Source organism: Dioscorea cayenensis, unplaced genomic scaffold (genome assembly GCF_009730915.1).
Source record: "Dioscorea cayenensis subsp. rotundata cultivar TDr96_F1 unplaced genomic scaffold, TDr96_F1_v2_PseudoChromosome.rev07_lg8_w22 25.fasta BLBR01000113.1, whole genome shotgun sequence".
NCBI classification, from domain to species: domain Eukaryota; kingdom Viridiplantae; phylum Streptophyta; class Magnoliopsida; order Dioscoreales; family Dioscoreaceae; genus Dioscorea; species Dioscorea cayenensis.
In genome coordinates this window covers 48,019-75,320 of record NW_024086504.1, presented here as the reverse complement: position 1 = coordinate 75,320, position 27,302 = coordinate 48,019, and the positions used below count along the sequence as shown (strand labels likewise).

At 31.2% G+C, this 27,302-nt stretch overlaps 2 protein-coding genes across 2 annotated transcripts; one reads left to right on the top strand and one right to left on the bottom strand.

Annotated features, from left to right (window-relative positions):
• Positions 1 to 8,126: 8,126 nt before the first annotated feature.
• Positions 8,127 to 11,751, top strand: LOC120253537 (probable monogalactosyldiacylglycerol synthase 3, chloroplastic). The gene is made up of 8 exons (XM_039261869.1): positions 8,127 to 8,634; positions 9,278 to 9,450; positions 10,010 to 10,168; positions 10,258 to 10,399; positions 10,472 to 10,696; positions 10,774 to 10,836; positions 10,919 to 10,993; positions 11,078 to 11,751. The coding sequence occupies exons 1-8, from the start codon at positions 8,326 to 8,328 to the stop codon at positions 11,336 to 11,338; spliced, it is 1,407 nt and encodes a 468-aa protein (XP_039117803.1). The 5' UTR covers positions 8,127 to 8,325; the 3' UTR covers positions 11,339 to 11,751.
• An 8,655-nt stretch (positions 11,752 to 20,406) lies between these two features.
• On the bottom strand, positions 20,407 to 24,197 carry LOC120253538 (ubiquitin C-terminal hydrolase 22). Its single transcript, XM_039261870.1, has 3 exons — positions 23,295 to 24,197; positions 21,575 to 21,693; positions 20,407 to 21,354 (listed from the first exon to the last, which is right to left on the bottom strand). Exons 1-3 carry the CDS (start codon positions 24,122 to 24,124, stop codon positions 20,588 to 20,590), a joined length of 1,716 nt encoding a protein of 571 aa, XP_039117804.1. The 5' UTR covers positions 24,125 to 24,197; the 3' UTR covers positions 20,407 to 20,587.
• Between the last annotated feature and the right edge of the window lie 3,105 nt (positions 24,198 to 27,302).

Sequence of the window (27,302 nt, the reverse complement as noted above, 5' to 3'; positions counted from 1 at the left end):
TCAAACTTTTGTGTGCTTATCAGGGCCTATAAATTTCTTGATAGTTTATAGACCAGATAGATTTCATACCAGAAGGAAAACATGCTGAAATTTAACTTTGATTTGTTTTTTTTTGTTGGAACTAATTAATGAAAATGAAAATAAACAAGAGAAATTTTCTTGCATACCCTTGTATTTTAGGAGAATATTGATTGATTTTGGTGAATTTTTTTTTTAATTTCAAATTGAATATAATTCTTTTAAAAAATATAATAAAATAAAATGGTGAATATAATTAAGAGACTTATTGGCATATGGCTGGAAAAGTGAATGTTTGACAATATATACTCTGTTCATATTTATTTATATTTCTTTTGAAAATGTTTTCATTTACTTTTATATCTTTTGTAAAAGTGGATCTTCAATATATATATATATATATATATTCAAAAATAGTTTATAAAAAAAAAGCTAAGGTATAAATAGTGATTTATAAAAATATATATCACAAGTCACCACGCTTGCACAATAAATTTTCAACCATGAAAGGAAGGTTATGACTCTCAAATTTTCAATGGCACTATTATTTAATTATTGAGTCTGTGGTTGCTTATATATGATTGTAGTTGAAAATTGGTTTAGAAGTTTTATGAAAATATAAATTGATTTTTGAGAAATTTTTTTTTTCCAAATAAATGGGGAGAAAGAGTAACAAAATATTTTATTTTTTTTGTAAAACTTTTTAGTTTTTGGGTGCAGAACTATATAACCATATAAAAATGATTGGTCCTATGTATGTATAATTAAAATTCTTTCTAATAGGGATGTATAAGTAATTTCTACTTTTGTAGGGCATGCAAGCAAACAAAAACTATAATTAAAAAATATATGTATAGGAGGGTAGTCCATTTTTTTTAATGGTACATTAATGAAACAAGAAATTATGCTTTACATGGGGCCATGAGTTCTATTATTAAGAATAGAGAATAATAATAGCATAAGATAGTTTAGGATTATTTTGATGGTGAAAAATATAAAAATAATTGAGGGGATATTTGAAAAAATAAATATACTATGTTTAAAAACAAGAAATAGAAATATATAATTGTAAAAAAAATTGCAAAATTTTGAATATTGAGAAGTTACAAGGAAAACAAATTATTTTTAAAACGCGCTGCAATAGATGAATGATATGATATTTGACTTTTATGCAGAAAGTCAAAAGTTTGATTTTTTTCTAATGCATTATTGAGGTATAGCAAATGACTATAGTATCTTATAATTATATCAAATTTTATTTGCAACATTCTTGCCCTATCACGTTATATATATATATATATATGTATAAAGAGATGTTAGGAATTTGTAAGGTTGTGTAATCTAAATTCCACTTAACAAGAACGATAAAAAAAAATAAAATAAAATAGTAGACTAAAGAAAAAATAAGACACCAGAATTTATACAGGTTCATCCTTAAATGGGCTATGTCCGGTTTCCTACTATCACTGCAGTACTCATTATGAAAAATTGTTCAAAAGTACAAAACTACACCCAACACACTCTTTTGTATGTCACGCCTCTAAGAATACTAAAAAATTTTACAATATAAACTATCGGACTCACTCTTTCTTGATTTTTTCTCTTGCTTGTTTATAAAAACACTTATGAACTTTGGCACGCCACATCATCCAAAGATTTTCCTCTTTTATAGGCAAAGAGTTTGGATGAAAACAACACATGGGTGATTCTAATTACACACGAAGTAGTTTTAAAGTCAAGATTAATGGCTTGGTGCCAACGACCAAATGGTCTATTGGTATATGGGGCTCCAATAGAGCTTTTCACCGAGTGGTGAGAGTTCGATTCTCGGTTGAAGACACATTTCAGGGAGATATGAGCGGTGGTTGTCACTTGCTCCACTGAGACTTGTGCACGTCACTGACGGTTTAGCAGGGCCTTCGGGCTGTCTGTTTCTCTTGTCAAAAAAAAGTCAAGATTAATGATTTTAATGTCAAAATTAATGAGTACCAATCATTAATATGACTGAGTTTTTTTTATTTTGTTTGAACACAAGGACAATTAGATTTATCTCCATTTTTAACAAGAGAGAAATGGCTTATAGTTTACGAACGTTATTAGATAACAAAGAACATTCGTCGATTACCTATTGGATCAAAATGTAAATAGTACTTACGCAAGGGTGTACTATTCCAACCCATTTACAACTCCCAACAAAACTCAATAGTACCAACAGGGTTTTGGTTACTATTTATCATACTATTCACATACCTATTAATTAAGTTTTGTCTTTAACACTATTACATTCTTTCTTTCTTTTTCCTTTTTTTTATCTGCCGACGTTGGAGGAAATCCTATATATATATATATATATATATATATATATATAAACTGGAGGGGAAAAAAAAATTGGAAAAGAGGGAATTCTCAAACTATTGAAGCTTTCAGAGTTCAAATAAAAATTTCTTCCTATAAAAATAAAATTGGAGAAAGGGATTAATTAGTAGCTTTTTACTGGAGGAGCTTTTCAGTGGAGGGGCTTTTGATAAAAAAGAGATGTTCCCGCCACTTCATAGAGAAGAATATCAAAATCATTTCCATACAACCAAACAAATTATGGTATAAATACAAATTTATAAAAATAGTTTATAAATAAATACACTTGTAGTCATATATTTACCTCCCATACAAGATACATTGCCCCCACACACAACATTATTGAATTGAAAACATCCATCAATCATAACTGTTTCTTTCCTTTTTCCAACTTCCACTCCACAAGAAAATTATATTTATTTAATTATTTTTATGAATAGTGAATGCTACATCAAATGTTTAGATCCACATGTTTTTCAACAAGAAGTCCACATCCTTCAATTTCAGAAGTTACAGACTATTTCTCAACTTTCAATGGCTCAATCACTAGTGCAATGTTCACAAAATCTATATATGCAACAAAGTTGCAAGATTCATGTACTTCCCTCTCACTTGCTTGAAATCATTTTTTTTTCCTTTTTAGTCCAATTGATAGAATATCTATGTTGTTTAGATTAAAAAAAAAAAATGTTTATCCAAATAGCTCCATTTTATCCATGCATTTTTTTTTTCAGGAATAATTTTAACTACGTTGAACATAATAAAAAGAAAATAAGAAAATAAGAGACGAAAAAAAAAAATGTTTTGGGTTATAATTTTGAAAAATAAATACGCCACTTTCATAACAGGTAATTTATATTTTTTCTTTTTAAATTAAGAGTTTAACTCCCTAACACAAGAATAGTTAAAAGATATCGTTTATTTATATTTATTAAAAAAATTAAATACATAATTAATGAAAGAGAGAAACGTAAGAGTGGATCCCATTAAGTTTCTAATTTTATAAAATCTATCATTATTTTTTTCGCATCCATAAAAAATGCAAAAATACAAGTCTAAACAGTATGAAAAGTATTAAAGGGTACCAACTAGAAAAATTGTAAACTTTCAGGGAGTGATGGATAATTTTCCCTGAATGAAATTGATTTTCCACTGACATATTTGAGAAATATAAACCAAGAATTTTGAACATCTACTTATGTTTTATACCATTATCCGCAAATGTTTATCTTTTTACTAAAATTCTTATTATGAAAACTTTATTTTTATGAAGATAGTTTGATTATTTAATATTTTCGATGAAATCATTTTTTTTAGGTTGTAGTAATTAATGATAGAATTACAATTTAGATAGAATTTTTTGTACCTTTTTTTTTAATATTTACAACCATTATTTTTTGTCAATTTTTTTAAAATTAAATATCAGAAAAAACAAGTTATTAAATCACAACAAATACATAAAAAGGGTATATTTCAACTAACCATTTTAAATTATTTATTTTATAAATTAAAAACACATAAATAGACGTAAATGACTTGACCCCACAACATCTTCCAAAATGAAATTTATATAAAAAAAATGATAATTGCCAAAAACCCCCTATAAGTTTGGTTAATCCATAGTTGACCCCTCATAATTTTCAGTGTCCCCAAAAACCCTCTTTTTCAAATAACTTAATTTTGAACCTTTTCAGGTCTCTAATGGACAAAAAATGAGTCAGTTTGGGCATGAACCAGAATACCCCTAGGTAATCCCAAGAGAACTCCATCATCACCAGCGCATCCTTTTTTTTCCTTTTCTCGGCCCTAAATCTATTTGCAAGAAAGCATTTGAGATACTTTCCTTTCTTCGCCAAGCATCTAAATCCTGAACATAATCTGTTCGACCTCATCTCTGTAGGAGAACTGGAATAAAGAGACAAAAAGAGTTTAAGAAATATTCAGTTGCTAGAAAGTATTCAAAGACTTCCAAAAAGTGTTTAAGAAAATGACATAAAGCTTGGTGATGTGATGCGTCTAAGTACGTTTTTCAAAATGGGGGATGTACCATCTGCAGGAATAAAGCTGAAATACAAAGAAATTAAAGCTGACGGAATGAGCTTAGTGGTACAAATGAAACGAAACAAAAAAAAGGATTGTTTGGGAAATTCAAAAGTAAGAGGAGTTGTTTGGGAAGTTTTGAAACTTTGATGGCCTAAAAATAATTTTTTCAAAATAAAATTGTTATATAAAATTATTTCCATTAAAATTAAACAAAAAAAATTACATAATTTATGAGGTTAATGAAAAAGCATAAAAAAGCAAAAATATCTGACCCTAACTTAATCCCCAACGTTGATTGGGTCGTACAAACCGACAAAAATATATCTGTTTATGTTTTCTGCCTTGTGCATAGGTGGGACCATATAAAAATTTGAATCACATGGAGTGGGCTCCACACAAAATAGAGAATGATAATTTTTAAAAAAAGGACATCTGTGGTACTTTCCAGATAATAAATTCCAAGGTTTTTCAACATAATATCTTATCAACTTTTTTTTTTTTTTTCAAAATTATTATTTTACTTAAATTATTTTTAATTTTATTTTTTATATTTTCAACGGTTTTTTTTAATAAATATCAAAATATGTAATTTCATTTATAATTATCAAAATGCACAAATAGTACTCATGCGCACTTCTTTTTTAACTTAAATCATTAAAGTACGATAAACTCATGTTTGGATGGTACTTACATATCTTTTTTAATTTTTTTTTTAATTTTATAATCAGTTTTTTTAATATGATATTTACACTTAAATTTTTATAACTGACAATCATAATTACTGATAGTTAAAATTTAACTGTTGTAATTTTTTACCATTGCTCATAATTTTTTATAGTTACAAATTTAATTGTCGTAGTTACTAGCAGTTGTAAATTTGACAGTTGTGATTTTTATAATTGAAGATTTGATCGTCATAATTTCTTATGATTGTAGGTTTCATTGTCATAGTTATAATTATTAATAGTTGCCGATTTTGGAATTATAATTTTTTATCATTATAAATTTGACCGTCATAATATTTTATGGTAGGTTTTAAATGTCAAAATTTAAATAGAGTAGTGGGAAAGAATTTGAATTAAAAAATTTATAAGTATTAAATGTAAATATCATATTCAAAAATTTATAAAATTAAAAATTAAAAAGTTTACCGTTTTTCGTGCGGTGAAACTTTAATGAGTTAATTTGAAAAAGTACCCAGCATTGGTACTATTTGCACATTTTGATAATTATAAATAAAATTGCGCATTTTAGTATTTATTTTAAATAAATATAATATTTTTTAAAAAAAAACTTTTCAACTCTTTGTAGGCAATTAAGCTCAATCAGACTAAACAAGTACGATTGGTCATCATAAAGTTAGTGTTTTTCATACATACATAAGCCTTTTAAAATCTCATAATTCTCATTAACATACATCAAATTTCTATCTGAATTATAAAAATGATAAAATTTTAAAAACAAGAGAGATGTAATAATAACAGCAAATTATTAGTCTAACTCATTAGAAATTAATTAAGATGTTTAAAAGCATATGAACAAGGATTAATCTAATATATATATATATATATATCGCCAATTTTAGGGTAAATATTGGTATCACAATTAAGATGATAAATGGTATCATTCCTTTTAGAATTAGTCCAAATGAATTTTCTCATTAAGTTCATTTTTCAATACTGACTTTTTTGCGATCATGTGATGTGCTTAAAGATTATTTTTTTCAAAGAGTGAGCAAACCCTTGAGTATTGAAATTATTATTAGAAATGTTCAAAAGAATATTAGATTTTTTTTTTAAGTATTGAGTGATCAATGATGTATGTACTCTATTATTTATTTTTTAATTATTATAATATAAAATAAGTTTAAAGTCTAGAAATTAAAATAAATATATATTATCCATATTTATTTCATCTAATATTAAAACTTTTAATTAAAAAATAAAAAATATAATTAGTATGATCTTCCAAGTATGTTATCATGAACTCAAATGTAATCACTCAATTGCGCACTTTAGATTATGAGCAATTACAATTTTTAATTATTTTTTAAAAAAATATAATTATTATTTATGAACTTCTGACCCGATTGTCTAGTTCTGTGGGGTCAGTTTTCTTCTGTTATACTTATTGTTTTCATTTAATAAATTAGTAATTTATCTATTTTTATTAATTTTTTTTTTTTGGGTGCACATCACTCATGTCTATTTAATAAATTTTAACTATTCAAAAGAATAAGTTGCTTTCTAAGAAAGCTTCGTGTTAATTTATATGAAGTCATGTAATGTGTATCATAAAATCAATCTGAATTGTTTTATCGTGTATTTTTAAACAAGACATTGTCAATTTATCAGGTTAATAATAATGTGTATTATTATTAATTTTTATAAAATATCTTCTAACTGTAATCTGTTATATAATTTTCTACTTTGAAGAAATTCAATTATTTATATTTGTTAAATGTAAAAAATAATTCTTTAGTTTGTCATCCTCAAAGTTCACTAATAAATTAAGAATATATATATATATTAATTCTATTATCTATGAAATTTAATTCTAAAAATAAAAATTAATATAGCAGGTGTGTAGTTAAAGAATTACAAGTGCACCGCCTTATATGTTTGCCTTCTATTGAAGTATATTTAAAAAATTAATTAAAAATAAAATATTCTTTGAATACACCTTCCACAATTTTTTTTATAAAATTATTCTACAATTATTAGATTGTATACCTACCATTCCACAAACTTAGGAAATAAGAAATTAGTGATACTGTCCATAAGAACAAATATATACTATTTATGGGTTTTCTATAAAAAAAAATACTCCTTTCATTTTAATATAAGTGTTTATTTCTAAAATTTTTTTATATTTCAAATTATTAGTTCACATTTCTAATTTAAAAATTAGTTTTTAAATTTAATTTTACTAACATATTTAAATATATTATTCTTCTGCAATTTTTAATGCACAATCATAATGGATGAAAATAGGAATGAGTAGAATGAGAAAAATAAACTAAATCTATTTTAATGAGGACATTTATAATGAGAGCAAGGGTGTACAAGGGTTATTTTGTAATTTTCTTTTAAAATTTATACCTACATCAAAATAAATAAATAATTAAATCTCCATGCCTTGAATTTTAGTACTACACATATTATTGACTGTTAGGTTGCATATTAGACCATCTGGCAAACAAACATCAAAGATAATTAAAAAAAAAAAAAAAATCAAAAATCAATGAGAACATTCAAGTTTTCTTAATGCTGAAGGTGAAAGTTAGAATAACATTTTAGAAAAAAAAAAAACTATATAAAAAATAAATCAATATATAATTATTCACATAAATGACCAGCAAAAGCATCTAGTGTCACAAGGGTTCCTATGAAAATTTTCACATTTTTATTAAAAAAATAAATAAATAATTGGAACTTTTTAAAATAAATAAATTATTGAGGTTCATAAAGCGAAATTTAGTGGGTCCCAAATATTTTTTTAATTAAAAAATAATACCAAAAATCAAACTCAAGAAATGGGTCCCACACACACCCTGGATGCCACGTGGCGTCGAATCTCTTTCAAAAAAGATTCCCCAAAGATCCGAATAATTTATTTTTTTACAGTAAACCCCCCGAATATTTCCCGAATATCTCATGACCCCCTCAATCATTCTCTTTCTATAAACTCCTCCCTTCTCCTTCTCTCCTTCTCTTGGCTCTTCTTCTGCCACATCGGATCCTCCGCCAAACCCGTTAACCCGTTAACCCCTTTCCCTTTTTTTTCATTTTAGTCCTTCTTTTTCCCCTTTTTTGTTTTTCAGTCCTTCGCTTCATCTCTCTCTTCGTCTTCCCGCCATCATCACCACCGCCGCCGCCACCGTCGTAGCGAGAGCCGGCGTTGGGATCGATGGTGATGACGGTGGTGACGCCGCTTAAGTCCATCCGGGAGACGGTGGTGCAAAGCGTGCTGGCTTACCAGCAGACTAGCCCGCACGGGAAGCGCTGTGAGAACTACGCCGGCGGTGCCGTCGTCTATGATGATGATGAGCCTGATTCTTGGGCTGATCCTGATGAGGATGCGATGGAGCTCGTCCAGATTGGCGCTGAGCGAGCCAAGAACGTGCTTGTGCTTATGAGTGATACCGGCGGTGGTCACCGCGCCTCCGCTGAGGCCATTCGCGATGCCTTTCGCATCGAGTTTGGTGATTCTTATCGGGTATTTTGTTTTTGGTGTTGTTTTTGAGATTGATTTTGATTTGGTTTGAGGGTTTTGGGAGGAATTGGGGAAGATCTGTGCCTTTTTTTACACCTCGAAATAGAAAATTTTGTTCTTTTTTTGAGTTCATTGGATCCGAGTTGATGTTTTCTTGTTTTTCTCTTTGTTGAAAAATCAGGGATTTGTTGTTGAGTTTTTTCAGCTAATGCGTGTTTATGAAATATAATTTTTTTTGGTGATATAATTACTATTAAATTGGATTTGAAGAGAAAATTTTGTTATTTTCATGTGTTCATCGGATGATTCAAGTTTTCTCTTTCAGTTTTGTTGTTTAATATAGGTTTAAATTGTTTGATCCAAAGAAAAGTTTAAACCTTTTTATGAATTTATTATTTCCAAGCTTTTTATTTATTTATTTTTTCTGTTCTTTTGTTTTGTTTAATTCTTTTTTGATCTAAAGAAAATCATGAATTTTTTTCAAATTCAAAATTGATTTTTTTTTTAATTTTCTATTTCAATTGAGCAGATGCTTGGGGTTTACTAATTAATTCAACAAAACCATAGGTTCTATCAAAATCCATAGAATTTAGGGCACAATTGATTTGATTTAATGAAAAGTTTTCACCTTTAAATGGATTGGCAGGTGTTTGTGAAAGACCTTGGCAAGGAGCATGCAGGGTGGCCTTTGAATGACATGGAGAGATCCTATAAGTTCATGGTGAAGCACACACAACTCTGGAAGATGGCCTTCCACTCTACCTATCCTCGCTGGGTCCATTGCTTCTATCTTGCAACCGTGGCCTCCTTCTACGCCAAGTATGCTTCTCTTACAAACCTATTCTGATTTTACAGTACCAAACTTTCTATTCCATAATCTGAATTTGAAGAGATTGCTGCATATTTTGGAAAGCTTGTTGCATGATTTAATTCAGAATTGTGGGGCTGTGAATCAAGTTCCACAACTATCTTCCTATAATTTTTGATCTTGCAAGTGGTTATTCTTGAATTGGGATTTGAGTAACTTGCTGGTATAGTTTTATTCAGAAATGTGGGGTTAGATCTTGCAAGTTCCAAAACTATTTTCCTATAATTTCTAATCTTGCAAGTGGTTATATTTTAATTTGGATTTGAAGAACTTGTTGGTATAGTTTTGTTCAGAATGTGGGGTTGGTTGTTGTTGTTTTGTTCTGCTAATGATTTTCCAGCCATGTTGTTGTCCCTACTGCCAGGATGTGCAAGAGGGACAGTTTGACTTGTCTGTTATCTATTTCAAATAGTGAAACTAAGCTTCTCTGTTCTTTTATTCTTGTGTCTTTTGGATTGAATGAATTCTGAGGAAAAGTTTAAGAGAATTTGGTTGTTTGTTATTTTGTAGAAAGGTGGAGGCTGGTCTGAAGAAATACAAGCCTGATATCATCATAAGTGTTCATCCTCTCATGCAGCACATTCCCCTTTGGGTGCTAAAATGGCGTCTCCAGAAGAAGGTTGTGTTTGTTACTGTTATCACAGACCTGAACACTTGCCACCCTACATGGTAAGGCTTAAATATTACTTGGATATTATGATGATGGAATTTTTGGTAGTTGAGTATATGTGCCTTCAATTGAGCTAAATTTGGTTCAGGTTCCATGCTGGAGTAAATAGATGTTATTGCCCTTCAGAAGAAGTGTACAAAAGGGCAATGCTTGAAGGCTTGGAAACTTCTCAGATTCGTGTGTTTGGTTTGCCAATCCGGCCATCATTTTGTCGAGCCATTCTTGTTAAGGTTTGGTTTTTTAATCAACACTTCAACTGCCAGTTTAAGGGAACTAATTTGATTTGATTGATTAATGTTCAGGATGACCTGAGGAAAGAACTTGAGATGGACCCTGAACTGCCTGCAGTTCTTCTAATGGGAGGCGGCGAGGGAATGGGTCCAGTCAAAAAAACAGCGAAGGCTCTTGGAGAAGCATTGTTCGACGAAGAGCTTGGTCAACCGATTGGACAGATTGTTATCATATGTGGCAGGAACCAAACATTAAGCTCTACTCTGCAATCAATTCAATGGAAAGTCCCTGTAAAGGTACCTATCTTCTTCTAACACTAGACAGCGGTGTTACTAAGAGACTTGCTAACAGTTGTTCATTACTTATCATATAGATAAGGGGATTCGAAACTCAGATGGAGAAATGGATGGGAGCTTGTGATTGCATTATTACAAAGGTATAAGCATTAAGATTGGTCTTTCTCCTCCCTTGTTGTGCATAAATAGCAATAAATTTGACAAGTTTTGTGTGTTTATCAGGCAGGACCAGGTACAATTGCCGAGGCTTTGATCAGAGGATTGCCTATCATCCTCAATGACTTCATACCCGGACAGGTCAATTCTTTTTTGTTGATTATTACTTGCATAATACTTAAACAAACACGAAACTCGTAACTCAAGTTTTATATGATCAAGCAGGAAGTTGGTAACGTCCCGTATGTTGTTGAGAATGGAGCTGGTGTCTTCTCCAAAAGCCCAAAGGAAACTGCTCGGTTGGTGGCTCATTGGTTTGGTCCTGAAAAGGATGAGCTGAAGAAAATGTCCGAGAATGCACTCAAATTAGCGCAACCAGATGCAGTGTTTGACATTGTCAAGGACATAAATGAGCTTGCCGAGCAATGTGGACCGATGGCAAACATTTCCTATTCGTTGACATCATCCTTCTCGAACCCAATTTAAAAATGGAAACAAAGGCTGACACAGTTGAGCTAACATATCGTATCGTCACTCGCATCAGGAGTTTGACAAGCTCTGTGTATAACTAGGATTGACATTCTTTTGATTCATGAGGTGGATTCTTTTAGTGCCATGGCTTTTGAGAGAAGGGGGCAATTGATCTTTGGTGGTCTTAAGAAGAATTAAAAGATTGCATATGATTTCCGTGCTCTCGGTGAAATTCTAATGTTCAATTGTTGTTCTTTGTTGTTGTAATTTGTAAATGATGTGTGTTTGATTCATGCTTTGTGTTGAGTTTGAGAAGTTGTTTGTTTGTATTGTGATCACCATAGAATTGTTCTCAGTGAATCAAAATAGAGCTCTGGCTTTGCTTGGTGTTGTTTTAGTTGTATAAGAATGAAATCTATACTTTGTTATTACCTGTTTTCATACTTTTTTTTAAAAAATTATTAATTTTATTTTTTTATGTGCATGTACAGGTCTTATAAATATATCTGAATAGTTTTACATGTTCAATGATTTTAATGCAATGTAAAAGTCAATAATCAAATCTTGTTTTAATAATATAAAAATCAAAGCTTTTATTAACTTATTTAGTTGTTACTTATTTTCATGTTTCTTCTATTGAAGGATGTATTTATTTTTTCATATATAAGCCTTATAAAAGATTTTTGAATCATTTATTTTACATTTCAATTTTGCATGGTATTTACATATTCCATGATTTTGGTGCAATATAAAAATCTATTTCTGTTATAGTGGTGCACTAGTTATAATGGTTTAACAACTCTCTAAAAATTTATCATGTGAGGTGAGCTAGTACGAATAACAATGATGATTTGTCATATGCACTCAAGATGATATATCGTGTATTATAAGTCAATGATGGTAAATCCTCTTTTTGTCAAATATCAACAGTGACAGAACCAAAACTCACTAATAAAGAGGGCTGAAGTCAAAGTGGAAAAAAAATATTTAATAAAATAATTATCTACTGAAAAATAGTTTAATAATATAACAACAAGTTGAATATATATACAGGTAAAAAAATAACATTAATTATAATTTGACCTATTATTATTGTCATGATGTATTTTACTAAAAAAAGAACTATGCTCAACTAGACAACTAATTATCATTCATTCACTCTTATCATCCAAAAAAATACAAAAAGATTTATAAAATTAAGTTATTAATTTTGTTAAGAAAACAACTATGTTCAACTAGATAACTAATTTATATTTACCATGCCACATTATCAACTTAATTTTTTTAAAAAAATTGTTAAATTGTTTTTATAAATTTTATTAATATTATTCATAAATTTTTATTAAAAATTTGAAATTTCAATGTCACGTTATCAACTTAATTTTTTCTTTAAAATTTTATAAAATTTAAAATTCCGGCAATTTTTTGAAAATAAAAAAAACTTGTTTTTAATCAGTAAAAGTATTAAAAACATTACATTATAACTCATGCGATTCGAACTAAGGTGGCTCTTATGATCTAATTCCCACCAACTAGTCAAGCACATTCACATTACATGGTTGCTAAATACAAACAAAACATTATTAGATATTAATATATTTCCTGTCCGCTCACCGCCCCAGTTTGGTTCCACCACCGAATATGACTTTTCTCATGGGAGGTCTAGTGAACAGTGAATAATAGTATTGCACAATATTTCTATAGTATTAAGCATTGTTTGCACAGTACTATATTGTACCAAGACGGAGTTTTTGATCCCTAGACTGTGTATTTACTATTCTGATGAGATACCATTGGGCTACTAGACTACGTATTTACTATTCTGATGAGATACCATTGGGCTACCATGTGGTTCTTGTATATACACCCTATAAAAGATATATTTTAATTATTTATTTTACACTTCATTATCTTGGAACACATTTAATAATTTTAGTGTAATGTAAAAGTCAGTAATCAAATTAAAATATTATTTTAGGTGTATAAGAATCTAGTTTTGTAGTAATTTATTTGTTAATTGTTCTCATGTTTATGTTACTCAACCAGGTGTTTTCCTTTCAGATTAATACCCAACTGAATTATTTATTTTACGTTTTGCCATTACATTTGTGAGAATCAAGTTTAATAACTTATATAAATTGTTAATTATTCTTATGACCATTTATGTTATATAATTCACTGTCAAGTGATAAATAAATGGCTATAGTAAAAAACACACAGAATTACTTATTAAAAATTCAGTAAATATGCAAGTAAATCATATTTGAAATCATTTGTCACACCCCTAACCTAGACACAGGTTGGATTGAACTACAAACTTAAAGTTTCTATTTGACACACTAATATCGTCAAAATTTTACTAATTCTCTAATACCACTAAATTTGTCACGCCCCGAACCCGGCTCGCCAGACCCGGTGCGCTGACAAACGGCCGCACACCTACAAGACCAAGATCCAGTAGGCATGCAAGGCCTCAAAACCCAATTCTCAAGCGGTGATTTATTAAGTTCCTGATCTGAAAAAAAATAAACAACAGATTATGAGCTTGACAGCCCAGTAAGCACCCACTAAAAAAAATTATAGGGATCATTTACAAAAATCATAAATTATCAAAATCAAAATCAGGAATCAAATTTATTTCAAATAAACACAGATGTGAAAACCAAGCATATAGGTCCCCCAAACAACTATTGCCAAAACAAAATGACAGAACTCATATATTTACCCTCGGTGACCCGAGCCAGAATTATCAGAACTCATATTTTTTTACCCTCGGTGACCCGAGCCAGATTTATCAGAGGCCGTTATTCTTCACCGACGGAAAGCGGTGGGAAACTATAGTTTCTATATCAGAGTACATGTCGACATAGTCAGTGTTTAACCCCCAGTGACAGGGTTATTGCAAAGTTAGTTTTGGGACTACGAGTACTGTGTCAAAATATTTCATATTCACAAAACAATAAAACCTTTCAGATAATTCTAATCCAAAATAAAATATTACTCACTCGAAATTTCAAATAATTTAAAGTAATTCCAAAAATAATAATAAATAAATAATTCAAAAATAAATCAAACTAATCAGTATTTTTCTCAAAAATTTCAAAAATTCACAAAACTAGAATTCTCAAGGATATATATATAATAGGATTTATATGTGGGATACTTACCTGATTAACGCCTCAAAAATACTCCTAAACTTTACACTTTTGGTATGTCCTATATTTGTGGGAAGAGATCCTATTAGCTTTCAAATAACAAATCGAGGCTAACAAGCAATAGTATTAAACAAAAAGATTTTTAGAAGGGTACAAATGCAAAAAGTTCAACTATTATTCTACACTTCCAAATATTGATTATTGCGAGGGTACAATAGCAATTACCCACTCTAAAAGCCATATCAATAATTTTAACATGATCAATGAATATTAAAACCCTCATAACTTCACATACACTTTTCCAAATCACAAATTTCAAAATTCTGGGGAAAAAGACACCTAACAGTATGACATATCCGAAATTCACACAACTTAAAGTACTACACAATTTATAACATTCAATTGAATGCCCAACTATTTCTGCAGGCTTGTAATTCAGATATATCCCTTTCAAATATGAATATCTCTCAATATAAAATTTCAAAAGCAATAATATTTTACGTGCAATCAGATAACTCAGTAATGCATCACTTTCTTATTTATGCTATACCAGATAAAACATCTAAGACCATGAGAAACACCAAACAAACTTTAGATTCTGCACAATTAATATCATTGGGCACAACTACACTAATAATGTTATAACTTTTAAAATACTCATCCAAAGAATCTAAATTTTTACATGTATCTAGAAAACATCAAACTATATAACTTTGTTATATTGCTCTTCTCCAAATTCCATTTACAAGACCATCAAATTAGCTAAGCAATCTTCATGTTTTCTGCAGAAATATTATTGAGCATACCTATAGAATTATGATCATCTCTCACAATTTACATGGCTAAAAATTCTGAAATCTTACAGAGTCAAAGACAAAATCGTCTTCTATAACTTTTTTGTATAAACCTAAATCTAAATTAGAACTTACAATTATGAAATTAATCAAAAACTGTTCAAGGGCTTAACAGAAATCCTGTCCGTGTCACCTGCGTCTAAAAATTTATAATTTACAAAATACTACTCCAAAAATTCTGAAATTTTGCAGGTATTTATACAACATCGAACTCTACTCTCCTCCAAATTCTGCCTCTAAGACCTCTAAAATCGAAGAGGAGTTTCTGCCATTATCAAAAACGAAATCTAAAACCTAACAAATTAATCTCAAACTCTTCAAACAAGAAGCTAACCTTACCCATCCATCACTAATATCCGACATTAACGTATCAAGATCTAGAAAAACAATAATAATTCTATAATATTTTTCAAAGATCCGAGGAAGAGGGTTATAATCTCATCAGAATCAACCAAACCCATGACGACGAGATTCTTCTCTTTTCCTCGTCGCCGACACCACCTGCAAATAGGGAGAGAAGGATGAGACTAGGGGACGTTTGGTTCGTGGTAATGACATATTATCACGTAACGAGATTACCATGGTAATATGAGTGTGAATGTTATATGGTTGGGAATATTGCGGTAACTTAATATAACCATGTTTGGTTGGGAACTTTTATAATCGGGAATAGTTCATTACCGTGTTTGGTTGTCATGGTAATTAATTTGTTAAAATATAAAAAAGTTATAAGATTACCATGGTAATCCAAGATAGACACCAAATTTGGTGGTAATAGGATTACCACTTTCTTGGTAATATTTATAAGTTGGTAATGTGATATTATCATCCACATTACCACCGGTGCAATGCCAAACGTGGTAATCTTTCTCTACATTACCGCGAACCAAACGTCCCCTAGGTCTTTCTTGTTTTCCTAACGGTGATTTAAATCGGAAGGAGCTCAAGAGGTGTCTAGGGTTTTGAACTGAAAACACAATCAACGGCTAGGATTTAGTTAAGTAATATTAATGGCTAGAATTAAAATTATAAACAACAGCTAGTATTAAAAATTTAAAATCACATCAACGGCTAGAATTTAATTAAGGGGTGGGGCTCACATCATTTGTTTTTAAATTAAAATTAGTTTAAAAATTTTAAAGAAATGGACGAAAATAATATTTATTTTAGATTAAGTTAAATCTTGATTACGGAAATATATAAATGCAATGATTATAATGAATAATATCAACTCCCACTACATGGAAAGCATTATTATTACACAAGTTGTTTTGAGATTAATGAAGTGTAGATTATGGTTTAACATATTAATTTTAATTTCAATCTTTGGTGAAAATCCACTTTATTCTATAACTATATTAAAATATTCATCTTTCCCTTGTCGACCTTTTTTTTTATTGCGTTATTTACATTTTTTTTTTTGGTTAAAAATGAGACGAAGAGAGTTGAGTTACTAGTAATAATCATATTCATGTACATATTCATTTTGACTACTAAAATTTAAAAAAAATAAGTTGAAGTAATCTAAATTTGCTTTTTAGCTCTTTGAACCATTAATATTCAGGATCCACAAGTTATAAATTAGTCCAGGTAGAGGTACTGATAATATTATTATGATGTATTGTTTAAGTGACCCAAAACTCTATTATTTGAGTCAATCCATAAGCAATTTAATTTATATATATAATTCAGTTAAATGATAATTTTTATTTTTATTTTTATATATTTATCAAAATTTAAATTCATTGTGTTTTAACAAAAGTTCGACCGTTGGTTGTGGGTTACTTAAAAGTTAACATGACAACCTTTATTTATTTATTTTTTTCTCATATAGACTTATAACTAGTGGTTAAGACTGTTACTTTGATGTTGTTGTAGTATTTTTATTTTTATTTTTATTTTTATTTTTATTATTTTTATTTTTCATGCAAATCTTATTATTTTGAGTTTGGTGATATATCTAAATCACGTTAGTTAATTTCCACAGAGATCCCAATGGAATTTATTTAAACCAGTCATTCTCAAGTTTCCAACACCTCAACTCAGAAGTTTGTTTTATGTTCACATTTATACTAGTCATACCATGATATCAACATCAAAACATAAAAAAGGTCCTAATCACTTTAATTTTTTTTTTTTTAATTTACAAATAGATGACAAGCTCCAATTTTTTTTATTTTAATTTATAAATAAATAATAAATACTTTCATTTAAAAAAATTCAAAATATACAAAAATGTGCTTATACAAAAGATTTAATATTAATTGATCAAAAAGTCATTGATAAGCATTTCAACTTATTAAATGACGTATATACAAAAATATATTTTTATGGTAATTAATTATGTTTGTTCAAGTCTTGTGGTTTTTTTTTAATTTTATTTTAATAGCATTATTTTAATTTATATTTTAAGATATAAATTTAAATATAAATTAATGAAGTTTCCGTATAATTAATTACAAAGCCTAAGTTGAGACTTCCAAGGAAAAAACACTTTAAAGTTATTTATTTGGAGAAAAAGTAGATTGCTAATGGTTCTTGCTTAAGCATTCAGTCAGCATATAATTTATTGATTATAGACTAACCTAATCAGTGATTTTTTAAAATCTTTTCTGAATTTAAAAATTATTTATCTAGTTTTTTAAATAAAATAATTTTTACATGTTTCACTAAACTACCATATGTTTTTATCTTTTTATTAATTCACGTTATAATTGAGTTTTGGTACTTTTGTACTTAGTTGTCTAAATAGTTTGCAAAAATGTGTTAAAGTGCTCAATCCCATTAATATTTGCTGATGTGATATAAAAATGATTTGATAACAAAAAGATATGAGAGAATTTAATGAATTTGGGGAGAATTCAAATTAACTTCGTTATGTTCATAATTTTGAACCATGGTTATAGAATGTAAATAAGGGCAAAAATATAAATTTAAATATATTTTTATACCACATCAGTAAGTATTAATGGGGTTAAATGTTTTAATACATTTTTACAGGTCTCCGTCGGTGATGAAAGTCGGTGATGAATGTCTAGAGAACAAAGTGAAGTAAAATTTAGGATCAGAAGCTTATAGAGAGACGTATGTAAGAACAAGAGAGGGATTTAGCACAAAAGCTTAAGAATTGTTATTCATTCAAGGTGAGTTCTCCTCACAAACACTAAAAAGTCCTATATAGACTCCAAGGGACTCAAACCCACTTATAAAACCATGAGCTAAAATCACTTAGGCTCCTGATAAGACCCTAACAAGACACTAATTTGTGGAGTATAAAAATTCTCCATTATCTACAGTATTGCTATAGTTAGACTATATGATACTAAAATGTCAAAACTCAAATCACAAGTTCTACATTGAAAAAGTGCCAAACCACAAAATAGTTTAGTAAAATTTCCCCTCTATAATATTATATTTTGTATGATTTTTATTGGTGAGATAGAATTCACATCTTTCATTTTTTTTATTTTTAATTTAAATTCTTGTCTATTAAAAAAAACACATATATTGAAGGAGATTAATATTTTGTAAAGCTTTCAGTAACTCACTTTGGATTGATAAGAACTTCATCAAAAGACCTTAAAAAAGTAAATTATGTTACCGCAAGTAATTTTTTTTAAAAAAATAATTAACGACACTTGACATGAATATTACTCATAATGTATCAAGTTTTTCATTTCATACTAAGAAAAAAAATTAATATAAATATCATCTACAAAATCATAATAATGACATTACTATATAATGAGGGTATTTAAAATAAAATGATAAAACAATTTTATTTAATATTTCAATAGAATGATAATTCATAAGATAAAAATAATGAAGAAAAAAAAGAAAATAAATAAACATTTTTACCAAATAAACAAGTTTGTAAACAATAATTAGTTAGAAGCTTGTATTTTTATCAATCTCCATCCATTTTTTACACAATTTTTTTTTTCTGAATTCTACAGTCTACAACAGTAAAAAGTTCTTCAATGAAGTTAAAACATATAAATAATTTTTTTTTAAAAAAAATGAGTTGACAATTGGAAAGATTTTACCCAATTTGTTTTTCACAATCTTCTCCCAAAACAAACAAAATTTGCAAGCTTTTCCAATTAAGCCCTTTTTCTTCAGCAATTACAAACTGGACCAACATCAAGTCTTTTTCAGAAGAACATTCACAATTGATGATCACCATCTTTCTGCAAACCCTACAATAACAACAAACTAAACACAAAAAGATCATGAACATGCTTAAATGATTTCAGCATAAAGAAATATCAATAACATATACACAAGAATGATTTCACAAATGACAGAATGCGTCAAAGTTTTCGAAAAGCCAAATAATAACATACATGAATATAGAAATTGCTTATAAAATGCTACAATACATTTCATGCAAGCAGAAATAAGTAAATTACAAGAATGAAGAACTATTCTGCATGAAAAGCTTGCATGGTTTTGCTTAATGACTACAAAAATGAACAGAATGCTGCACCGACATTATGAAAATGCAACTTATGACAGAACGACTGCATACCATTAGTTCCCTGTTGAAAAATACCGACAGAATTTCACAGCATCGGATTTGGTTAACATGCAAATATGCATAACAAAAACATAAACGTTTGACTTTCTTTCATTTGCTTTATACATATAGTATAATCATGATTGCCGGAGTTGAAATTTCTATGTACACTTCAATAATATTTACAGGAAAACATAATAACATCTCTAATAATTTCAAGTCCCAAACAGAGAAACAGAAAATAATTTACACATACATCAGCTCTTTGTCTTTCAAAGATCCTACAAAAGGTTAATCCCAATGAAAACAAGCGGTGCATTGCCACAAAACTCAGCATTGCTTTTGATCAACACTAAAAGAAAAGGAGAACAAAAATAAAATATAACAAAAATAAAGCGGATATTTGAATGAACAAATCCGATAGATTCATACCTTTGAGTATGCTGGAAGGAACACCTTAAAAATCTAGGTTCCTTTGAGCTTGATTTTGCATATATTATATAGTCCTCAAAATCAGAGAGATGAAATCTCATGAATGAGCAGGTAACTCACTGGTTAAGAAGAATCTATCATATCCCACCAATAAAATATATATTGGTTTATCCGGTACAAAATTTGCTCATTATACTCCGCAAAAACAGAGTGAAAGGTAAACAGCTCAGGAAGATTGGAAAAAAAAATTGGATCATCAATTTTTTCAGCATGAGTACCTTAATGACCACCATTTATGAAATGATCAAGAAGGAGCCGCATGCTCACTTGCCTTGTAATAAAGCTTCCTCTGAACATAGAAGAGCATATATGCCTGTGAAGCTCTGACAATATTTTCACTGACATGAGTGATCCATGCATCATCACATTTGTACCATAGATTATTAAGACGCAGAAAAGTTACATAATGTCCAGCATCTAATTTACCACTATGGGTGACCACTGCAAATAATTCAAATTCTGAAGCAAACTCGGTCGATTCATCTGACTCATCACCATCAAATGCAAACATACGATTGCCAAATCTACTTCTCAGAATTGAGGAAGAACTATAAGGTGCCATGTCTAGAGAAAATGGGAATTGTAGATAGCGGTCAACCTTTCTTGACATTTTTCTGATTGATGAATGCTCGAATCTTTTAATGTGAAAGCAAGTAACCAGAGGAAGTTTCCTGATTGACATTTGTTTCAAGGATTCTTGTCTCACTTGACAGTGTTGACAGAAAAATTTCTGATCTGATCCTAATCTTTCAGGCCTTGTAAAACGCTCCAAACATCCCCTTAGTGTAGATATGTCGAAGTTCTGGCTACCTGATATTGATTGTGTCTCACCATTACTTGCATGAGATTTGGATGAGGCGACCTTTATTGAAGAATGGTTAGAATCTAAGTCCAGTGAAATGTCCACACACGGGTCGTAGGTGGTCGATGTGAAGCCACAAATAGTACAAGTCACATCAGATCTCAAAATACCAGAGAACACCCTGTGGGCTATACAACATTCTTCATTGCCTGTTTTTGCCAATATTCAATAAAAAGGATATAAGAAAAACAAAATGGAGTGAAAGATGTTGTGATAAGGAAATAAATGAAATGTCTACACTTCATGTCAACATTTATCAAGAAGCAAAATTGGATTTTTCTTTTTGGGAAAATTGACTGAATGAGGGGTATAGCACCTGGGATCCGGTAATGAGCTAAGTCTCATGAAGAGTGGACAGAGAAAGAATACCTGGGCTCGCAGGTTTATGTTCATCCACTTTTTCATGGATCCCATCGAGCATAGAAATGAAAAATTCATGTGCATCCTGTTGCTCATAACTTGCAAGATTTGATGCATGCTGCCACCAACTGTTGAAGCCACAATACTCAGGGACCGAAAAAATGCTCAATTTATTGAAAATTGCAGCTTTAAAAAGTATGCAATTATGTAATTAAAATATGTAGCAACACATATCGAAGGGAACAATCTAAACATGCAAATTACCCAAGGTGCAGAAATCATGCATCTTCAAAGTAAAATTGCATCACCAATGAAGTAAAGGCAAGCAAAAAAGAACACAGCAACACTGAAGTTTGTTCTACAGTGTAAATATATTAATCTGTACTTGACATGCTCATTACCTACACAAGGACAAAAACAGTATCATTCGACAGTCAACTAGTACAAAAATCATAAAGTTCCTGACAAAGCTCAAATGAAATTTGCCATATTGATGTTTGATACTTCAGCTAGGTGACTGTGTCCAAAGTAAAGACATCTATCATGATGTCATTCATAAAGACATCAAGTCATCCTAAACCTTCTTAAAATAATTCCACTATTAACAACGAAGAAATTGAGCTTTATCAAACTGAATGATACCCATTAAAGTTTTACATCAAAAGATAACAATAAAGATCAACATGGCCAACATAGCTCTTCCACAACATCACCACCACATAAGCAGGCATCAATTCCACATGCTAGAAGTTGATACATAACTCGTGTTAACCACCTAGTGGCTTTTAATAGATGGTTGAACTACTAATCATGTGGAAGCAGTAATCTTGAATGACAATAAGTGGCAATGCATATTGACACACATAATGATGGAGCTGCAACTAGATGTTGTAACCAAGACATGACTAATTAAGATATCTTTGGTAAAAATAACTTGGTCCCAGGCAACATGCCATTGGGCAATAGAAACACAATCAAAAGCGTTGACTAAGCAAAATTTCAATCAAGCAATTTCAGCTTCAAACTTTTCAATTAAGGAGGAATTCGTAACAGCAATCTTATTGCTAAAAGTTCAGATGGTGGTTTTAGTCTTTAAGACATACATTTTTATATCATGGCAACATATTTGTCATTGAAGACAGGATTGAATACCAAACGACATTGAATAATTTCAATGCTGCTTACTAAATTTTTAATTAAAAAAAGGAAGCAATCAAATGGAGCAAGATACCTAACAAGGCCACATCAGAACGCATAAATGCACATTACTAGTCAAACAATCCTACAATTAACTTTAAAATCATACAACAAATTAGAATCAGCCTGCCTTAGATCCATCCAACAAAGTGCAAAGAGGAGTTAAAACTCCCAGATTCTCAAACAACCACCACTCTCACTCTACCTGGTTTCACCCAAACAATGAGATTTCACTCAAAACAACAGACACCTTTCACGGCAAAATTCAGCTACTCTGAGAAGTCATCTATCAATCTAAAAAAAGAAAACTTTAATCTTCAAACAACAACACCGGATGAAAAAATGGTCCAGCATACGAAAGCTATGAAGAAATTTATGTACTTTTTGAAAACATAACCAAACTCCATAAAAATTATAAAGATATCTCAGACAAAACCAACAACAATGCAAGACATCTAACATATCCATAATAAAGATCCAAACTTGATGAATAAAAATCAAAACTTTCAAAGGAAAAGGGAGATCTGAAGACCTGTAAAGGAATCTAGCAGGGCTATACGGCAATCGTTCATCGGAAAAGACAGCTGAATACATTGCATCCAGATCGCAGGCTAAGCAAACCCTACTCTCACCACCATCCGCATTTCCCCCTCTCTTCTTCCTCCCGTTCTGCTGGCAAACGTATCGATTATGGCGATCGCTCAAAAAGTAGTTTCTGAGCGGCGGGGTGTGCAGCAATGCCTGCAACACCGAGTTCATAAAGCAAGTATTCCCGAGATTATTCAACCCTCTCAGTCCCTGCGGCAGCTCAGATCCACCAGGAAACGGCAGCGGGCTCGATCCCTTCCCGACCACGGCCCGCTCGACTGGCCCCGGAGTCCAGGGCCTGTAATCCACCCTCCGGCGCTTCCTCAAACACCCAGATGGCGGCGAGGCAGAGGAGGACGAAGGGATGTTCTGAGCCAACACAACAGCGGCGTCGAAATCGCGATCGTAGACCTGGTCACGGCACGCACAACAGAACAGCTCGGCTCGGTCGACGTCAACGGCGATCTCGTGGCCAGGGCGGGCGGCAGCGTGGGCGGGAGCGTGAGAGGGGCAGGAGACGGCGGCGCAGGCGAGGCAGGCGTAGAGGCGGGAGGAAGGGGAGGGGCTGCAAGGGCCGCAGCGGGGGATCTCGTGAGGGTCGCGGCGGATCTCAGCACGGCCGGGAGGGCGAGCGCGGAGGCAGCGCTGGAGGGATCGGAAGGGCTTGGAAAGGCCGTGGGCGTTGGAGCGATAGCCGGCGAGGTGGGGGCACGGAGGTGGTTGCCGGAGAGGGTCGCCGGAAGACATGGGAGGCGGCGGAGAGCCAAGCTTCATGGATCGCTCGCCGGTGGCGATAGTGGCTTCAAAGCTCTCCGCCAAGATGGCTTCTTTCTCTACTAAAATCTTTGTTTTTCTTCTTTCTTTTTTTTTTTCTTGAATTTTTAATTTAATGAAATGTAAATGTGTATATTTCTTGTTGAAGCTTTATATTTGATTAATTTTATTAATTATGGTGTTTAATGAGGGAGGAGCAGAGGCGGTAGACTATGTTGTTTTTTTTTTAATAAAAAAATATCATTAAAGTTTAGAAATTGGTTTTTTGGATATATTTTTTTTTTCCTTTATTGGATGCAAAAGAAGGGGAACAATAGAGTGATCTTTGAGGGTAGATTTGATTAGGCTTGAGCAATTCATAAGGTACATTTTTAAGGATGCAATTGAGCCAGGCAGAGCTTTGAAGTGTTCAAACTAAGTAAAATTGGTTATAGGTTCGAACCTAGCTCGAGTTGGTTAAACTAGGTTAGAGCTTGATTCCATCTCAATTTGAAAAATATTTATTTATAATAAAATGAGTAAAGCTCACTGAGTTGGGGTGCTACTCACCAAGCATATTAAACTTGAGCTTCTTAAGCATGTTAAGCTCGTTCATAATAAATTTAATTTAGACTAATACGTTAAATTGTAATAATTTGAGTACATGATCAATACAACAAATCACAAAATCATAAACTAGCCTATAGATGACTAGGCTCGAGAGCTTCTTATTGAGCGAGCTCACAAGCTTTAAGGAGTCGAAAAGTATGAAGCTAAAGGGTTACTCGATTACCTATTTAAGCTGCAAAGTCGAGCTTAAGCTTCACTTGTTTACTTAACAAACCAACTTTTTTAAAACTGATTTGTGCAGCTCGTGAATGGTTTGGTTCATTGCCTCGAGTGCATTACATAAATAGAAAGATAACCAATGGTTTGATTTAAATGGTAGAGGTTGTTAGCTAGCTTTAAAATATGAAATGATCCCATGAACTCGGTTTCATGGTAGTTATGACGGAAATGTGGCTTATCCTCACCCGTTGAATTGTCTCAATTTAGTGATTCTAAAATAAAGGGTAATAATCTTTTAATGTAATTACCGATCTATTAGTATATTATATGATAAATAAAAATTAAAATTTATAAACCCATGGTAAAGACTAAGTCACGTCTTGGTTCCATGATAGTTACTATGGAACCAAGTCCACTGGATTATTTTTTCTAAAATATTAGATGCATAAACTAAGATAATGTTGCAAAAAGGCACACGTAAATTTGTTGAACCATCACATTGTTTCACTTGAAATGAACCATTGTACTGTTTCTTTTGGAATGATTTCTTATGAAACATTGCATTGTTATACTTGAAATGAACCATTTCATTTTTTCATTTAGAAATCAGTTTTGTTAAACATCTATAAATATGAAACATTAGAGAGAAATTACATACAAGTTTATGATCATATTTTTCTTTTCTCTTTATTTTTGTTCTTGTTACAAACCTTCATTTCTTCCCTTTTTCTTTAGATTTTTGCATCGTTGTTGACATAGAAATTGCTATTTGGCTTTGTTAATCCTAAAAGATATTGTCACAACCCGGCAACAATTAAGTGGTGATAAAATAATCCTTAAGTATAACACTATTCTAGGTGTGCAAAGCCGGCCCTCTTGCTTAATATTTTCCTTACTAATTTTCTAATATAGGTTTGAGTCATTTAAGCAAGTAGTTTTAAGTTCAAATATTTATATATGCAAATACATAACATTGAGAGGTTTACATCATTATATGGCTCCCAATATCTCTCCCGAACTAAGTTAGAGTTTGTGGCTCCTAACAATCTTATCGGTCAAAGAAAAAAATATATGCGACTAATTAATTTTACATTCATTGTCAGCAAAAATAATGATAAACCAACGTCCGCTTAGCCTTTTGATATCAAATCATTTGCGAAGGGTGTTCGTTTAGGAGAAGATCCGAGTTCAAACCCCAAATTGAGGGCACAAGTATATTGAGATCTTAACTCTACACACACACACATATATATATATATATATATATTCCCGACTTCTCTTAATTGGAAGCGTTTGTTACCTATTTATAAAAATAAAAATAATTAATTAATTAATGATACAATTAAGGGCCTCGGCTGCTTGAGTTCCTCTTTTGTGAGAGATTGGAAATGGTTTCTTTAATTCGGGCTTATCATATATGTTTGTATTTTTTTTTCTTGCTATTATTTTTTAATAAAAATTAATCAATGAATAAATTTATTTAAATAATTTAGTCATGTAAAAGATGGGTGAGATAACTTTAACCCAACTTTGTGGGTTTGGATGGTGGTCGTGGTATAAACTTTAATCACAACTAAATACACATTTTTTTCCTAAACAAATACACATATTTGTTATTTGTTTTTAACATGCAGAAAATGAATGATCACATAGAATACTCAAATGAATGAATAGAGGAATTGAGTCTATAGCATCTCTAAATACATTTTATTTCTCACGGAGAGTTTGGAGGATCGAAGCTCATTTGGATAGTAATTCATCTATGGAGGCAACTGAAGATGAGCCTTCAAGATAGTCGATCAGAGATGGCGGTGGGCAACCGTACACAGCCTCAAAGGGGGACATTTTGATAGAGCAGTGCCATGCAGTGTTGTAGGGCCACTCGGCCCAGGGAAGAAATTGCAACCAGTGTCAAGGATGATCTGCAACGAAACAGTCGAGGTAATCTTTAAGGTATCGGTTGACGACTTCTGTTTAGCTGTTGGACTGCTGGTGGTAGGCAGAACTCATTGCTAGGAGTGTGCCCTGAAGCTTAAAAAACTCCCTCCAAAATGAGCTGACGAATAAGTGATCTCGATCAGAAACTATGTTGGATGGAACTCCATGATGCCGAACAACATCCTTGACGAAAATCTCAGCCACTTGTTCTGCGGTGAACTGAGATCCTAATGGCCAAAAGTGGGCTTGTTTTGAGGTCAATCCACACCACCAAGATGGTGGTTTTCCCTGAAAAAGGAGACAAATGAGAAATAAAATCCATAGAGATGGAATCCCAAATTTTACCCAGAATCGAAAGTGGCTGTAAAAGACCTTGTGGGCGTTATTGAATGGCTCAATGGATTGGAAAGTGGCACATCGAGAGATGTAGTCATGAACAGAGCTACTAAGGTCCGGCCAATAAAATGTTCCA

Bases quoted from the DNA above. Each gene is read 5' to 3' on its own strand.
- LOC120253537 (XM_039261869.1), top strand. From the start codon at position 8,326: ATGGTGATGACGGTGGTGACGCCGCTTAAGTCCATCCGGGAGACGGTG. The intron at 9,451-10,009 runs GTATGCTTCTCT...GTTATTTTGTAG, and splicing joins GTGGCCTCCTTCTACGCCAA to AAAGGTGGAGGCTGGTCTGA. The intron at 10,837-10,918 runs GTATAAGCATTA...TGTGTTTATCAG, and splicing joins GTGATTGCATTATTACAAAG to GCAGGACCAGGTACAATTGC.
- LOC120253538 (XM_039261870.1), bottom strand. From the start codon at position 24,124: ATGAAGCTTGGCTCTCCGCCGCCTCCCATGTCTTCCGGCGACCCTCTC. The intron at 21,694-23,294 runs GTCTTCAGATCT...TGGCTTCAACAG, and splicing joins CCTGCTAGATTCCTTTACAG to TTGGTGGCAGCATGCATCAA. The intron at 21,355-21,574 runs GTATTCTTTCTC...TGGCAAAAACAG, and splicing joins ACATAAACCTGCGAGCCCAG to GCAATGAAGAATGTTGTATA.